At 48.3% G+C, this 17507-nt stretch overlaps 1 protein-coding gene across 2 annotated transcripts in view; it reads right to left on the reverse strand.

Annotated features, from left to right (window-relative positions):
• The window catches only part of UPB1 (beta-ureidopropionase 1), a 35035-nt gene that overhangs the window by 13625 nt on the left and 3903 nt on the right, over nt 1–17507 (reverse strand). For both annotated transcript variants that reach the window (XM_023508844.1, XM_003803137.3), the window contains exons 2-4: nt 13714–13885; nt 10965–11052; nt 2994–3088 (exon numbers count right to left, since the gene is read on the reverse strand). In XM_023508844.1, the coding sequence (XP_023364612.1) occupies nt 2994–3088; nt 10965–11052; nt 13714–13885 (355 nt within the window). The remainder of the gene's footprint in view (nt 1–2993; nt 3089–10964; nt 11053–13713; nt 13886–17507) is intronic.

Below are 17507 nucleotides of genomic sequence, written 5' to 3' on the forward strand. Positions count from 1 at the left end.
GTGCTGTGGCAGCTCACAGCAACCTCCCACTCTTGGGCTCAAGCGAGTCTCCTGCCTCAGCCTCCCAAGTAACTGGGACCACAGGCACCCGCCACAACACCCAGCTGTTTTTTGGTTGCAGTCATTATTGTTGTTTGGTGGGCCCACGCTGGATTTGAACCTACCACCTCAGATGTGTGTGGCTGGCGCCTTAGCCGCTTGAGCCACAGGCGCCGAGTCTTCTTTTTCTTTCTTTCTTTTTTTTTTTGAGACAAGAGTCTCACTATGTTGCCCTTGGTAGAGTGCCATGGTGTCACAACTCACAACAACGTCAAATTCTTGGGCTTAAGTGATTCTCTTGCCTCAGCCTCCCAAGTAGCTGGGACTACAGGTGCCTGCCACAATGCCAGGCTATTTTTTGTTGCAGTTGTCATTGCTGTTTAGCAGGCCTGGGCCAGGCTCAAACCTGCCAGCTTTGGCATATGTGGCTGGCATTCTACTCACTGAGCTACGGGTGCCGAGCCTATCATAGTTTTTTTTAATTGAAGCAGTCGGTGATCCTACTAAATAGGCTTGGGTCAGAGCTATCACTTGCATTTGCTGCCTGGAATACTAAATGCTGGTGTTGCCCTGATGCTCACACTCAGCTAAATAAGAGCAATCATTGTCTTTGTGTGTGGCCAATGTGACTGTAAAATGGTGCAACTGCTCTAGAAAATCATATGGAGGCTCCTTGAAAAATTAAAGATAGAATTATTATATGATCTGGTAATCCCAATTCTGGGTATATGTCCAAAAGAATTGAAAATAGACTCTCAAGGATATTTGTACACTCACGTTCACAGCAGCCTTATTCCCAACAGCCAAGAGGTGGAAGCAATCCAGATGTCCATGACAGGTGTGAGCGGATAAACGGGACTTTGTACATACATACAATGGAATATCATTTAGCCTTAAAAAGGAAGGATATCCTGTGACATGCTGTAGCACAGATGAATCTTGAAGACATGATGCTAAATGAACTAATCTAGACAAAAACTGTAGGATTCTCATTATGTAAGGTAATGAGAGTAGTCAAATTCACAGAAACTGAAAGTAGAAGGGTGGCTTCCTGGGGCAGGGAGAATGGGAAGCTATTGTCTGCGTACGGAGTTGCAGAATTGCAAGATGCAAAAATTGTGGAGATCTATTCTTGCACAACATCAGGAATATACTTTACCGAACTGTACACTTAAAAATGATTAAGATGTAAAAGCAGAGTATGAATGTCTTAACTCAATAACTAAGAAAATGACATGAAGGCTACGTTAACCAGTTTGATGAAAGTATTTCAAAATGTGTATGAAAACACCACACTGTACCCTGTGATTGCATTAATGTACACAGCTATGATTTAATAAAAAAAACTTAAAAAAAATGGTTAAGATGGTCAATTTTGTATCCCTTTTCCCACACACACACAAAAAAAAAAGAATAAAAAGAAAAATTGGCCAGGCACAGTGGCTCATTGCCACCCTGGTACTTTTGAAGGCTGAGGTGAAAAGACTCTGAGACCAGGAATTCCAGACAAGCCTGGGTAACACAACAAGATCTCATCTCTACAAAAAATTAAAAATTATCTGGGTGTGGATGTACACCTGTAGTCTTGGCTACTTGGGAGGCAGAGGCAGGAAGACCACTTGAGCCCAGGAGTTCAAGGTTATAGTGAGCTATGACTGGGCCATCACACTCCAGCCTGGGTGTCAGAGCAAGACCCTGTCTCAAAAAAAAAAAAAAAAAAAAATCATTATCTTTTTCTTCTACGCTTGTCAAGAAGCTCTTTGGCATCAAGTTTCTTTTGTCAGGACATAGTGATCATCAGGATGAGTAGCTGCAGCTGGTCATAGGCCCAGCTGTGTCAGACAGAGCAGGATTCCTCTCTGGACCCGCTCCCTTCTCCAGCCCTGGTTCAGGCTTCATCTGCAGAAGCCCCTAACCAGTCCCCATCCTCTTTTCCCCATCATAAGGAATCAACAAGCTGGTGAACGAGGTTTTTTTCTCTATAGCCTGAGAACATTGATGCTTGGAATCACAGCTCAGTATTGATTAAGTCACTATGATTAAAACCCCTAAGCTCTGCCCCTCCAAACCCCCGAGTATATGTATAAAGTCTGGAAGGGAATACAGAGAAAAGTCCTTTGTTAGAGGTAAGAATGAGGATAAATTGCCATTGCTACCTCTTGGAATGTTCTTGGTTTTTCTGAGGTTTAACAGCTTTTTTAACATTTAATTCACATAGCATAAAATTCACGCTTAAAAAAAATTAGTCACATGCAGGGATGAGAAGGGGGGAAAGAGCAGAAGCAGAAGTCACTCTTTTAAAGCACACGCTTCAGTGGGTTTTAGTGTATTTTCAGAGTCATGCAACCATCCCCGCTATCTAATTTTAGAACGTTTTCATCACCCTAAACGGAAACATTGTACCCATTAGCAGTCAGTCCCCTTCCCCCCCACCCTCAACCCCCAGAAACCACTAATCTGCTTTCTGTCTCTGTCGACTTGTCTATTCTGGACAGTTCAAATAAATGCAATCATACAACACGTATTATGAGGTTCAATAAAAAAAAAATCAAATGTAATTTCTACACTGATGAGACAGGCCATGCACTGAGGCTTCTGTGGGCAAAGGAAGCTGCAACGGAGTGGCCAGAACTCTGGACCAGGAACCACGAACGCCAGCTCCGCCACCCTGTTGCTGCAGGATTCACCACAGAAGGCACCTCCATCCAAGCCACCTTCCCTGGGCTGCAGCTTCCTCTCCCCAAAAAGCCACTAAGGGCCCTTTGGTTCTGAAACTTTAAAAGTTTAAGTGAAAGTAGTTTTAAGAGGTGGCAAAATAGTGTTATTTAATCTAATCTGGTTAAGAAAAGCAACAGGTGGGTGTGTTTTCCATGGTGAAGGGCCACACCCGACTGCTGGGGCTGGGCTTGGTGACCTGCACATACTTGGCAGCATGGTAGCAGTTAAAGTCCTACCTTCTGACAGAATCTGGTGGTGGGCCCGTCCTCCGCTGACTCGGCAAATTCTGTCCAGGGAAGCTTCTCTCTCGTGCAGAAGGCAAAGGGCATAGCTATAAAAGAGAAGAAAGGTCAGAATCCTATCTAACGTTAGTGAGCTCTGAGAGGGGTTCCTCAGCCTGCTGCAGGAGTTCATCATAAAAGAATAAGCAGGGGCTCGGCACCTGTGGCTCAAGTGGCTAAGGCGCCAGCCACGTACACCTAAGGTGGTGTTCGAATCCATCCCAGGCCCACCAAATAACAATGACGGCTGCAACCAAAAAATTGCCGGGCGTTGTGGTGGGCGCCTGTGGTCCCAGCTACTTGGGAGGCTGAGGCAGGAGACTCACTTGAGCCCAGGAGTTGGAGGTTGCTGTGAGCTGTGATGCCACGGTACTCTACCCAGGGAGACAGCTTGAGGCTCTGTCTCAAAAAAAAAAAAAAAAGAATAAGCAGGGATAAGAGGATTGCTTGAGGCCAGGAGTTGGAGACCAACCTCGGCAAGATAGGGAGACCCCATCAATAAAAAAAAAGGGAAAAAAATTAGCTGGGTGTGGTGGTGCAACCTGTAGTTCCAGCTACCTGGGAGGCTGAGGTAGGAGGATCACTTGAGCCTAAGAGTTCTGAGGCTGTAGTGAGCTATGACCGTGCCACTGCATTGTAGCCTGGGGGACAGAGCAAGACCCCAACTCTAAAAAATAAAATAGATAAAAAGAGAATACAGTCTTGGAATGCTACAGCCTGGCTCACAGAGTCTTGTCTCAGGTGGTATTGGGCAGACTCTACCCTTGGGGCTTCACGGTAAAATAAGGGGCTGGGCCAAATGTCTTTCCCTGTGTTTAAAAACAGTTGCAGCAGGGAGGGACCTGAACAGATATCTGCACACCCACATTCATAGCAGCATTATTCATAGGAGCCAAAGGGAGCCAACCCAAGTGGCTCATCAACCAGTGAATGGATGGACAAAATGTGCAGGGTATATGTATGAAAAAGTAGGGACTTCTGACATACACTTACACGGATAAACTGTGAAGAACATGGTAAGTGACAAAAGACAGAGAACAACAGACACTATAGTACTCCACTTATATCAGGTTAGCTTCTTAGAGGAGTCAAATTCACAGAGACAGAGAAAAGAATGGGGGTTGCCAGAGGCCGGTGGAGGCCAGGGAGTTACTGTTTAATGGACAGAGAGGTCAGGGAGTTACTGTTTAATGAGTAGAGAGGACTAAAGTGCAACGATGAGAAACCTTCTAGAGATGGACGGCAGCAATGCTCATACAGCAATGTGGATGGATCAGATGCCAGAGTGCACGGTTGAAAGTGATGAAAATGGTTGATTTTACCCTGTGTGTATTTTGCCATAATAAAATGTCGTGCTGCCACCCAACCTGCAGATGAGCAGGAGCTCCTGCAACTGGGGAAACCATCAGAGGGCCACTGAGGATGGTGCTGAGAAACCCTTACTGTGTCACCATAAGGACCCTCCTTTCCCAAGGACAGAAAGGCTTCTTTAGAAATAAAAAAAGCCACCCACTTAATGACCCCACAAGAAGTTCAGGAACCAATGGACAGGATGAACACCTTCAAGGATAAATGCTATCATTCTTGTGATTTCTGGCCAGACCCCACAAGGGGGCTAACATAGTAGGAAATTTCATTAGCCAGGCATGACTGTAATCCCAGATGTTTGAGAGGCTGAGGTGGGAAAATCACCTGAGTGAACCCAGGAGTTGGAGACCAGCCTGGGAAACATGGAAAGACCCTGCTCCCAAAATAAAATAAAAATTAAACTAAAGTAAATAATAAGACAAAACAAAACAAAGACATTCTTAATTTAGGCTCAGCACCTGTAGTACAGTGGTTAGGGTGCCAGCCACATACACTGAGCCTGGGTCGGGCCAGCTAAACAATAACAATAAGAATATAGCTTGGCACTGTGGCGGTCACCTATAGTCACAGCTACTTGGGAGGCTGAGGCAAGAGAATCGCTTAAGCCCAAGATTTTGAGGTTGCTGTGAGCTGTGACACCATGGCTCTCTACCGAGGGTGACATAATGAAACTCTGTCTCAAGGAAAAAAAAAAAAAAAAGGGAGGTGCCTGTGACTCAAAAGAGTAGGACACAGGCCCCGGCCAAAATAAAAGATATTCTTAATTTAACCTGAGAAAGCTGATTGGAAAAAAAGAAAATTTCATTAAACTCATTGGTTTTTGTTTTTTTAAACAGTGGTGGTGACATATACAGTAATGGCTCAAAGGTGTCTGTCACTTCCATGCATGCCAGGTTCATACCAGCAATTTCCTGCCAGGGGATGGAGGGGCTTGTGCTTGGGTGGGTGTCGGGGCCCCTGGCCGTGTGTGTGCTACGCATGTAATACTGTTCCATAGCTCCAGCCACACTTGGCACGTCACAGCACCACGAGGCGTGAACTGGATTAAATGTTTACCTCTCCACCAGGGAGGCTGAGCACCTCTACTGCTCCTTTTGGATCAGCCTCTACACTTTCTTATTTACACCCTCCACCGGCTTCCTACCAATGGGGCTGTCTGACTTTTCCCTCTTGATTTGGAATGCTGAATTCCTTGTCTGGACCAATTCCATCTACTCTTTAGAGCTCCTGCCTTAGAACAACCCAAGTTCACGTCTTTTGGAAGGATTAGCCTAAAGGAAGGTTCCAGATATCCACTCTTGTTCTGCAGGCTCTGAACTAACTTTTGAGGAGGGTTTGCTGGAAGCTACCTGAGGTGCCTGGGCAGCGTTTAACTGGCTTAGCCAAGGGGGTTGTGGCCTGTTTAGGAACAACGATGGCCAACATCTCCCAAATGCCACCTAAGCGCTGAGTTTGGTGCCAGCTATGATAGCTTGTCCCTGACATCCCTGGGAAGCAGGTATGACAGCAAAGAAGACAAGCTGCACCCTCTCAATTCCTCTCAATTCCTTCTGGTCCTACAAAGCCCAGTCCTAAGACTGTGCCAGAGTTGAGTTTATCACTAATAACACCATCACCACCTTGGCTGCCCAAGTGGGCCACGGGCACTGCCAGTAAAAGCCTCGGGGAGCTTGGTGCCAAGCTCAAGGCTCCACAGGTTCACCTCCCATGAAGAGAGATGAACTATTTTAAGGAAGTCAACAGAAAAGCTATTGAAAACAAAAATGCTCCTTAATGACCATTAATTCTCTCAGCTTTCAGAGCATTAGGAATGAGTCAAGTGCCCCCGGAGAATAACTTGCTGTTTTCCTGTTCACATAGCCACATTCATGTAAACAAACTTTCAAAAGAAGGATGTGGAATGGACAGGCTGGCTGCAAAGTCCCAACTTCAGTTTTCAAACTGGAGAGGAAGGGGTTCCACAGCATTGACCCAACACCCCATCTGCAGGAACTGCCTGCCTGGACCAAAGGGGGTGAATTTTAACCTGGTGTAGCCACACAGCTGGACAGGACAGAGAGCTCAGCTCCATGTAGGGGAACCCCCAGGACCCTAGAAAAGAGGGCGTTTCTGTTCTGGGAGGAGAGGAAGTTCCAGATCCAATAAAACACAGAATTTAGTTAAAATATCCAGTGAATATTTCTTAGTGCCTGTCAAGTACCAAGGATTGTTCTTGCCAGTAATGATAAAATGGGTGGGGGCAGAAATGGAGAAAATAAATATGCACACTGGCCTCAGAGAGCTTACTGTCTAATGCAGCTGGCAGACAAATCAAGAGTCACACAAACAGGGCAGTGCCTGTAGCTCAAAGGAGTAGGGTGCTGGCCCTATATACTGGACGTGGTGGGTTTAAACCCAGCCCTGGCCCAAAACTGCAAAAAAAAAAAAAAAAAAACCAGTCACACAAATAAAAGTGAAAGCACTGGGCCAGGCGTGGTGGCTCACATCTGTAATCCTAGAACTCTGGGAGACTGAGGCGGATGGATTGCTTCAGCTCACGAGTTTAAAACAAGCCTGAGCAAAAGCAAGACCCCATCTCTACTAAAAACAGAAAAACTGAGGCAAGAGGATCATTTGAGGCCAAGAGCTGGTGGTTGCTGTGAGCTATGATGACACCACGGCACTCTATCCAGGGTGACAGCTTGAGACTGTGTCTCAAAAAGAAAGTGAAAGGCTTGGTGTTCATACCACAATGGTTATGGCACCAGCCACATACACCCAGGTTGGCAGGTTCAAACCCAGCCTGGGCCAGCTAAACAATGACCACTACCACAAAAAGATAGCCAAGCCCGAGTTTGAGGTTGCTGTGAGCTGTGATGCCACATCACTCTACCGAGGGCAACACAGTGAGACTCTGTCTCAAAAAAAAAAACAAAAAACAAAAAGAAGTGAAAGCACAAATGTAACAAGAAAATAACATGAACTTCAGGGTAGAGATGCAGACTGGACATAGACAAACCCACACTCTTTCCTGAAACCTTGCCAGCATGATTCACACAGGTCTAACCTACAAAGACAGGGCACTGAGAGCAGGGACAGCACCAGCACACGAGGGGCTGGAAAGCAGAGGGATGCAGACACGTATCTTAGCACATCAGAGAAAAGTGAATCCCGACAGCTGTCGAGAAGGCCAGGAACCACCCTACTCTCCATCATGAACCCCTCAAAAGTCCAGGAGCCAGAGACACTAGGCACCACTGAGGCTGGGAAGTGGCAAAGCATAACAAATAAGTACTGGATAAAAGTCTGCTTAAGAAGCAGTTAGATGCCTAGGCCTTCCCCCATTCCAAGAGGCTGGGACCTGCCCCTGCTACCCCAGCAGGAGGTTACAGGTGGCTCCTCTAGAGATGGCTCAGCAGAAGCTCTCTGGTCTCCAGAAAGCCAAGACAGATAAAGGCAAGTGAAGTGACAGAACCGAGGGACTGAGTAAGCGTCAGCCTGTTGGACCCTTGTTCTTTCTTCCTTCTTGGCAAGAAGATAGAAGAATTTTCGCTGGTGAATCTAACCAACCTGAAAAGAATGGCCCTGAGGGGTCATCCTCTTGGCAGCCGTCTGTTCCAGGGAGTAGAACCAAAGACATTTTATCTTAAACACAGGCGGGCAGCTGTATTATTACAGAAGAGTGGACAGAAGAAAAAAAAAAAACAGAAGAACCCAGATGTACTAACATCAGGATTACCCAGAAATGACCAGATCATCCTCAAATGGAGCTAAGCAGGTAAGCCCCTCCCACAAACTTGGGGCTCACAATCAGCTTTTTAATCCCCAGTTCTTAAATTACAAGCAGACAATCAGAGGAGGAAAAACGAGACCAATTTGGAGTAAGTAAGGACCATGCAGGGAGAATAAAAATTACTTTTTTTTTTTAGACAGAGTCTCATTTAGTCACTCTCAGCAGAGTACTGTAGCGTCACAGCTCACAGCAACCTCCAGCTCTTGGGCTTAGGCAATTCTCTTACCTCAGCTTCCCGAGTAGGTGGGACTACAGATGCCCACCACAATGTCTGGTTATTTTTTTGTTGCAATTTGGCCAGGGCTGGGTTCGAACCTGCCACCCTTGGTATATGGGGCTGGCGCCCTACTTTCACTGAGCCACAGGTACAGCCAAGATCTAAGTTTTTAGACTGAAATTTCATTATGAAATTGTAGAGGATTAGTGAAAAAGAAAAAATCCTATAATCTTCTAGAGAAAAATAATCAAGGCTTAGACAACAAGTTATAAATAAAATGGCTTCGCACTATTCAACAATACCCCAAACTAGAAGACAATGGAACAGTGTCCAAAAATCTAAAGGAAAATTACTTCTAATCTAAAATTTGATATGCAATCTCAAGCAAGTTGTAGAGGAAATATATTTTCAGATAGGTAAGATCTCAAAGTTTACCTCTTGCTTCTTTCTCAGGAAACTACTTGTTCTCAGAGTCCCCAGTTAAATGGGGGCTCCAGTATCAGAGTGGCTGACAACCTTGTTCACAAACAAAATGATGAGGAGCTGGACAGAGGGGTATTTGTGGTCTGCCTTTCATGGGATATTTTTTGGACCTGGAGGATGGCCGGATGCCTAGTTATCTGACATATGACCAGGGCTCCTTTACATGGGAAACTTATTTAATCCTGGCAGATGACCTTCTCGCTCTTGTCTGACCTATTTCAAATTTATGCCTGACCATTGCCCTGGAGCTGTAGCCCAAGCTTGTGTATTCCCCCTGGTATCCTGGGTAAAACACAGGCTGGGGAAGCCCCTGGTTCTGATGAAAGGTGTGAATTCACTACATCCCCAAAGTAGGGAATAAGTTCAAAGACTTTTACTCATAGATCCTGGGTGGGGAGGGCACAATGAGTTGGGAGGGGAATTCTTTGTCCTTTGGTCCTGGGAGGAAAAAAAGGAGGAATTAAGCAGAGAGAAAGAGGAGTGCAAGGCAACAGCAGCATCTGTAAAGGAACAGGATGGGGGACTTGAAGTTTGCAGGTGAACGCCTGGATTGTCTAAGGGAAGTGGCAGGAAAGTGGGAAACCCAGTCTGCCAGATTGGAGAGATGCTTCTAAGTTCATAGCCTCTGGCCACTGGCTTGAACCATTTGGGTGTGACGTAGAACTGGAAATTGTGTCAAGGGCGACCAAGCCCCACGCCTGGGACTTGAATGGTAAACTTGTACTCAATACAGATGCTGAGCCACATAAAGTTACAAGAACTCATTACATTACCTTACCCAAATGAGGTGTAAACCAAGAAAGAGGAAGATGTGGGAACAGAGAGACGCAAGTCACAGGGACTCCCCAGGATGACGGCCAGGGAGGATCCCAGGATGATGACCGTGCAGCCAGCAGAGGGGGCCCCCAACCCAGACCAGAGCAGTCAGGAGGCTCTGGGGCCTTGGAAGAGGGGAGGTCAACAGACTAGTTGACGTGGCTAAAACACGTGAAAGGGCTTTAGAAATGGGAAGAAGGGGGTTGAACTTGTGGTAGGTATGTAGAAAACAAAGAAAACTCCAGGGAAAACAGAAAGTTATTCAGGAAAGCAAATCAAAGTGGACTAAATGGCTTGACAGAGAACGAATGGGGGCATGGCACAGGAAGAGCACCTGTGTGAGTCGAGGGCCAGGAGATGAACACAGAATGCTGGCTTCTTCCACTGGGTGGGGTGGGGGGGGGGAGTTGACAAGTGAGGCAAAGCTGAAGAATTAGGAAGCAGCAACCACAAGCAAAGGTAAATTCCAAAGGAACCAGCGAGGTGCTGAAAATAGCTGCCTCTGGGGGGAATGGCTGGGTTTTTTTGGTAATAGACCTTATATACCCATCTCACTGTAAACCACCAGCATGTATCACTCTGACAAAAATAGAAAGTAAGGGTGGTGCCTGTGGCTCAAAGGAGTAGGGCGCCGGCCCCATGTGCAGAAGGTGGCGGGTTCAAACCCACCCCGGGTCAAAAAAATAAATAAATAAATACAAAGTAACACAGAGCAAAGGCACATGGCTGGGAGGGGGTGGCTCATGCCCATAGTCCCAGCACTTTAGGAAGCTGAGGCAGGAGGACTGGATTGCTTAAGGGCAGGAGTTTAAAGTTGCAGTGAGCTATGACTGTACCACTGCACTCCAGCCTGGGTGACAGAGTGAGACTCTGTCTCTAAAACAAACAATAAAAAATTAAAAATAAAAAAAGGTACACAGTAACAGGAATGTTCTGGCTCCCTCTGGGCTGAGCTGAAGGTGAAGAAGGGCCGGTGATCACCTGTAGGGAATGATAAAAGCTGGGGGAGATGCCAGTGGCTGGGACCCAGCAGTGACAGACAGGTGGGGAGGAGTGAGTGGATTCAGAGCAATTTGGGAGGAAGAACTGACAGGACCAGACACAGCCTGGGAGGCTGGGGACCTTGTATTTCTGGTGATGTTGACAGAGAACCTTTCTATGGATGAGAAAACAAAGGAGATTTTTTTTTTTAAATCAGCAGTCTTGGCGACACTGAGATAACATATAATTGTATGAAAGTGGCAGAGAAAGGGCCATGAAGGAGACTTACTCCACGCTTCCTGGAAACAGATGATGTTGACTCCGCACGCTGCAGCCACCTCTACAATGGCCTCGATGCGTCTGTGAAGGGCGGAGACCTGATGATTTAAAGAGGATCAAATTCTGCTTAATTCAACAAGAAAAAATTTAAATTAAAAAAAGTTTTAGGGCCGGGCATGGTGGCTCATGCCTATAATCTCAGCACTCTGGGAGGCTAAGGCAGACTTCATCTCTAAAAACAGCTGGGGGTTGTAGTAGGCACCTGTAGTCCCAGCTACTCTGGAAGCTGAGGCAGCAGAATCGCTTGAGCACGAGAGTTTGAGGTTGCTGTGAACTGACACCACAGCACTCTATCGAGGGTAACAAAGTGAGACTCTGTCTCAAATAAATAAATAAAGTTTTAAAAACAAATTGATTAGAATCCATTGAGTTCCAATGGTTAGATAATTTTTACAGTCATAACCACAATGCACATGGAACAAGCAACCCCCACCTGGCCAGCTGCGGGCAGATGAGTAGGGTAGGGAGGTCCTATTTGGTTTCCTTGTCAGGTCCAACACCTGCAGGAGAGGGCACAGGTGCAGAGGCTCTGGGCTCACGGACACTGGGACGCTGCCTTGGCTTCCTCACCCCGTAACAAGGACTGCTATTTGCTTGGTGGGGTTGCTGAGAGGTGTGAGTGAAGATGGCGCTCTCCACACATGACCAAGCCCTTGGTCAGGTGCTCCCTCAGCCTGGGACACAGTCTGCTCTCTGCCATCTTGCCATTAAGGCACATCAAAGCAAGCCTTGTCCTGTGTCCTTTTTTTTTTTTGAGACAGAGCCTCAAGCTGTCCCCCTGGGTAGAATGCTGTGGTATCACAGCTCACAGCAACTTTCAACTCCTGGGCTCAAGTTCCTGCCTCAGCCTTCCAAGTAGCTGGGACCTCAGGCGCCCGCCACAACACCCGGCAATTTTTTGGTTGCAGCCGTCATTGTCGTTTGGCGGCCCGGGCTGGATTCGAACCCGCCACCTTAGATGTATGTGGCTGGCACCTTAGCCACTTGAGCCACAGGCACCAAGCCTGTCCTGTGTCCTTTTAAGAGACAATGTCTCACTCTGTCACCCAGGATGGCGTGCAGGGGCACAATCGTAGCTCATTGCAGCCGCAGACTCCTGGGTTCTAGTAATTCTTTTGCCTCATCCTCCCAAGTACTTGATACCACCACGCCCACCCAGCTCATTCTTTTCTAGAGACAGGAGTCTCCCTACGTTGCTCAGGCTGTTTTCAAACTCCTGGGTTCAAGTGATCTTCCTGCACTGCCCTCCCAAATGCCTAGGATTACAGGTGTGACCCACCGCGCTGACTACTGTGTGCATCTTTTCAGGAGCACCTCATCTTTCTGGCTCTCAAATCTCCGTGCTTTATGTATACTGTGCCCTCAGCCGGGAACATGCTTCCCTCCCTCCACCCAGTCTTCCTGGAGGTGTTATCTGTGTCACGTGTAACCTCTCTGTGGCCTCTGCAGACTCTCTCAGCTGCCGGCTGAATGCTGCTGTAACCTGGCACCCCCTGGCCTTTGGAAGCCCCCAGAGCAGGGCTGTCCCCACTGTGTGCCACTGTTCTTCCACTGTCACTCCCAGGACCCCCCAGGGCTACTAGGGGGCAGGAAGAAAGCATCCCCCCCAGTTTCCTTGTCCTCAGCAGGATGCTTACCTACCAGGGGACATAAAGAAGTATATGCTCAAAGAAAGACCCGAGGAACTAGGCTGAACACCCCAACAGCACAACTCTTTACAACGCCCTCAGTCTCTTCCCCGAGAAGCTGTGCACCGCAGGGCTCTATGCACAACTGCTGACGGTGTCAGCCACATGAACACACATTCACTTGGCTGTAGCAATATACAGGGCATACTTCTGTTTGCTACAGGGGTGAAAAAACACCCCTGGCCCTGCTACTTGACAATGTGGGATGACAGAGGGGACACTATTTCAAACAGTGAATCCAGAGACAGAAACTGAACGGAGAACCAGACCTCTGTCAATCCAACAAAAGCAAAGCGAGGTCTACTGTGAAAGATGATGCAGAATCTGACTTGGAGTCCGAGTGACCACAGGTTTCCCAAGAATTCCTGAGAATTCTCAAGCACACTGTATCCTGAGGAAACTTCTGCAGAGAAAGTCCCCAAAGTTTGAGCAGCTGGAGGAATGCTGCGGGAAAGTATATAAAACGAATCACCGGCATCAGGAACAACATGTTTCTTTGGGAAATATAAGAGGCTGTCACATTTATTTACTAACTGTAAGATCAAAAGCAAATACCTATCTATTCCCGTAAGCCCGCAGGCACCACTGGCAGATGGACTTCTGGGTATAGTGAGCCCCACCCTTAGGATTAAGGCAGAGGACAGTCTTGACCAGTGTGTGCTGGCTGGCAGCTGTCTGAGAGGCAGCGTCCCGTGGACAGAGTGGATGAGCCTGCCAAAAAGGCATCCCCCTAGTTGATAAATGGACGTTCAGATCAATAGCTGGAGAGTAAGTGGGAAAAACAGTAATGAGGACAGAGGACAGAGAGAAAGGGTGAGAATAAGAAGAGCGAGCAGAGCCAGAGACACAGGCTGGGGAAAAGCAGGGACGCTAGGCAAGAGCATCTCTGCTGCAATTCAAGGTGTCTGAGCCTAGAGGCTGGAGAGAGCAGCCAGCCAGGGACTGTGGAGTGTCCAAAACAAAGGACGGCCACAGCCCCACTTGTGTATTTATAGTCGAAAGTGGCTGTACCTGTTCTGCCACAGGGGTGTCTGCAGGGAGGGGTGTTCTGTTCTGAACTAGCCCCACTCGTGTGATGCGGGGTGGTCTCAGCTGCTCCTCGGCTGCCTCAAAGGCATATCCTTGCAGTTCAAAGTCTTCCTTGGAGGCGGCCTCAAAAGCTCTGCTAGGCAGATCAAGCTTCCTAGATGGGCGAAGAAAGAACAGGGAAGATACTTTCGATGTAGTCTGCTACACTGAAAACCCCCTCTCATCCTAGGCAAAGAAGAGGGAAGGGCATCCGGGCCAGAGGGTACTCAGTGCCAGGGCCCAAAGGGGCGGGGGCACAGGTGGGCCCAGCTGTGACTGGACATTACCCATCGTCAGTGGGGAGACCTCAGTGGGAAGGCAGCCTGGTTAGGCCTGGTAAAAGGGCGGCCAGTCAAGAAGTTGGTGTTTTAGAGTTGCTGAAATCAGGCAGGGATTTAAGTCTCAGCAGTCAGCACAGAAAGGAGGGAGCAGATTCCCAAAAAACGATTCTGAACTAGAATCAGAGGGTGATGCTGAGCCTCAGGGCTGCGGCAGCCTGTGCTAACAGAGAGGGACGTGGAGGATGAGGCTCAGGGGACAGGCTGAATGGAGGACCCTTGATAAGTAAGGATCCCCATTGCTCTGTCTTGCTGCTGCTCCTGCTAGGGGCCAGTTTCGTGCCCGAGCTGGGTAGGTATGGTGGGGCCCAGGTGTCCGGGTTTGTGGTTTGTTAACAAGGGCTAGAGGATTATGTAGAAAATCTCCCACTAGAGTGACCATTCGCCAGACAGCAAACACTGGCTGTTATATGCCTGGAACTGGGTGAAACCCTTGGAGGCCTGGGGCATGGCCCCTGGCCAGGAAGGGCTTACCATCTAAGGGTGAGATGGTTATGAAATATGCAGAGAGAACATCAAAAAATAACCTGACAGCCATTATCTAATAATAATATTTCTCTCCTACTTTAAATCACTTTCTTAAAGACGTTTCTTTCAAAATCACAGCCTTGTCAGCCCAAGCCCCCTGTCACCGCCCCCTGCCAGGCACTTTCTAAGTGATGGCCCTGACAGCTCTGAGTTCGGTTCCGCCCCTGACAATCAGCCTGCTTTTCAAACAGTCAAGGTTCCCTTCACTCCGGCAGGTTAGAAATAGCAGCAGTGCCCACACTTCGCCTCCCTTGCTGTGACTGTCTCAGACAGTCCTCCCACCCTCAGGCGGAAGGGCCCCCTCACATGGGCCTGAGCCCCAGGGCAAATCAGTGGACACAAGCAGAGAACTTTCTACTAGCTACAATTCCAGTAAATTTGGGGAGTCACAGGGAGAAGAAGAGGAAAGGCTGTGCGTGTCTCAAGCCTGTGGGCCTGGGAGCTGGACCACTCTTTGAGAGTGTTCTGGCAGCCCTGTCCTTAGCCTGTGGTCTCACACCAGGGAGACATCAGGTGGACCAGCTCCTGTCTTGGGTGTGCAAACCCAGCCGTAGCCACCACCCGGCTGATATCTCTATCTGTAGCCACAGCTGTCCTCCCTGCCCATCTTTCCTTGATGCACAACTTCCCCTCTCTCCCCCTCCTCCTCTCCCCCTCTCTCCCCCTCCTCCTCTCCCCCTCCTCCTCTCCCCCTCCCCAAGACCTCCACCTCCTTACCCCTCAGTTCCGAGGACACTCATTCTCCCCAGCCCAACATGATGCAGGCCAGGCTGCTCCCCCTCCAGGACAGCTGCCTTTGTTTTCCACCTGCCCTGAGCCAGCACCCCCACCAACTGTCCCTTCACCACCTATAAGGTCTCCCTGCCCTCCTATTATACAAGGCAGTCTATTGCCACATCCTACCCCATTTCATCTTGGAGAATCCAACCTACCCTCCAGCTATACCCTGTGCGGATACATTCAATGAACACGTGCTGTGTTCACCAAAGGCTGGGTACACAGATGTGGTAGGGCACTGCCATAAACTGAATGTTTGTGTCTGCCCCAAAGTCCCTACATCCTAACTCCTAACGTGACGAGGCTCTTTGGGAGGGGATTAGGTCATAAGGGTGAAGGAGGAGCAGGTGCAGAATGGGAGAGGCCCAGAGATTATGGAGAACCCAGGTATTAAAGGGGTCAGAGGAAGCGGAGACTTTGTGGGAGACTCGAGTGAGGATGTAGGCATTGAGAGGATGCCAGCAGGACAGAGAAAGAAGAGTCAGATGGTGCAGAGATGCCTACTTGGTGAGGATGGCAGGGAGTCCACTGGTTTTGGCAACGGCTGGTGGCAATTTGCAAGGTGGCAAGTTGGAGGTGGGGTCTGAGCTGAGGAGAGCCAATCCTCATGAATGGGATTAGTGCCCAGCTTCCAGAACTGTGAAGAATCAATTTCTGTGGTTTATAAGCCTCCCAATCTATGGTATTTGTTATTGCAGCTTGAAAGGACTCAGGCAGGCACTAATCAGCCACAGGCCTGGAGGGCAGAGACCAGGGCCTCGCCTCCAACTTTAAGGAAGAAAGCCCATACTTCCCATCCTGGCCGTGATCCTGCCTCTCCTACCCGGGTCAAGGCAGACCTCTCCTGAGGATGCCAGCTCTTGCCGCCTCAGCAACTTCATCTTTCCCCCTCTAATGGCTCTTTACCATCAGCATTTTAAATAATTAAACCACAGCTTTGTTATAAAAGAAACACAAGCTCATGTGGGGGTGGGAGTCAAATAGTGGGAAAAGGTATAAAATGAAAACTAAGTTCCCCTCTCCACCCCGCCTGAACCCCAGTCCCAGACCTCTCTTGAGCAATGTTTCATGCTTCTTTCCAGTATTTTCCTGCATAAGTGTGTGTACTACAAATACAAAGGCATCATTCTGTATTTTCTGCTTTTCAACCTGCCTTTTTCACTAACTATATACCTAGCTTGGATGCCTTTCCTGTTAGTACCTGAAGAGCCACCACATGAGTCTCTCCTGCTGAAAAAAGAGAAGAGAAAGAATACGCCTGGGCACCAGTGCGTGCCACACACGTTCCTCTTGTTCCCTCAACTTGCTGCCTCTGCTTCCCTGTGCAGGAGCTTTCACACACACTTCCCCTCAGCTTGGACGCCACCTCCAACTCCTCACCTTGCACACTGCCACCAGCCACTGCTCAAGCCGGTGGATCCCTGCCTACCTCACCAACCAGACGCCTCTGCGCCTTCTCACTCCTTTCTCCGTCCTGCTGGCATCCTCTCAATCCCTGCATCCTCACTCAAGTCTCCCGCAAAGTCTCCACTTCCTCTGACCCCTTTACTACCTAGGTTCTCCATAATCTTTGGGCCTCTCCTACACTGCACCTGCTCCTCCTCTACCTGGAGGGACTGTCTCCAGGACACATCACAAGCCCAGCCTTGAATTGTGTCCCTGTGCTAATAGCTAGAACCCAAGAACTATGACCGTATTTGGGAAAAAGGTCTTCACAGATACAATTAAGGTCAGGATCTCAAGATAAGATCATCCTGGATTGTCTGAGTAAGCCTTAACTACAATGACAAGTATTCAAGACATCCAGAGGAGAGGCACAGGGATAATAGGAGGTGGCCATGTGTAGACAAAGGCATGACAGGCTGCCAGAAGCTCAGGAATGTCAGAAGCCACCAGAAAAAGCAAGAAGGAATTCTTCCTCAGAGCCTTTGGAGGGAGTATGACCCTACTGACACCTTGGTCTGATACTTCTGGTCAACTGTGAGAATAAATTCCTCCTCTTTTTTTTTTTTTTTTTGAGACAGAGCCTCAAGCTGTCCCCCTGGGTAGAGTACCGTGGCATCACAGCTCACAGCAACCTCCAACTCCTGGGCT

The sequence above is a fragment of the Otolemur garnettii genome, unplaced genomic scaffold (assembly GCF_000181295.1).
Source record: "Otolemur garnettii isolate 467f Iridium unplaced genomic scaffold, OtoGar3 scaffold00281, whole genome shotgun sequence".
Taxonomy (NCBI): Eukaryota; Metazoa; Chordata; class Mammalia; order Primates; family Galagidae; genus Otolemur; species Otolemur garnettii.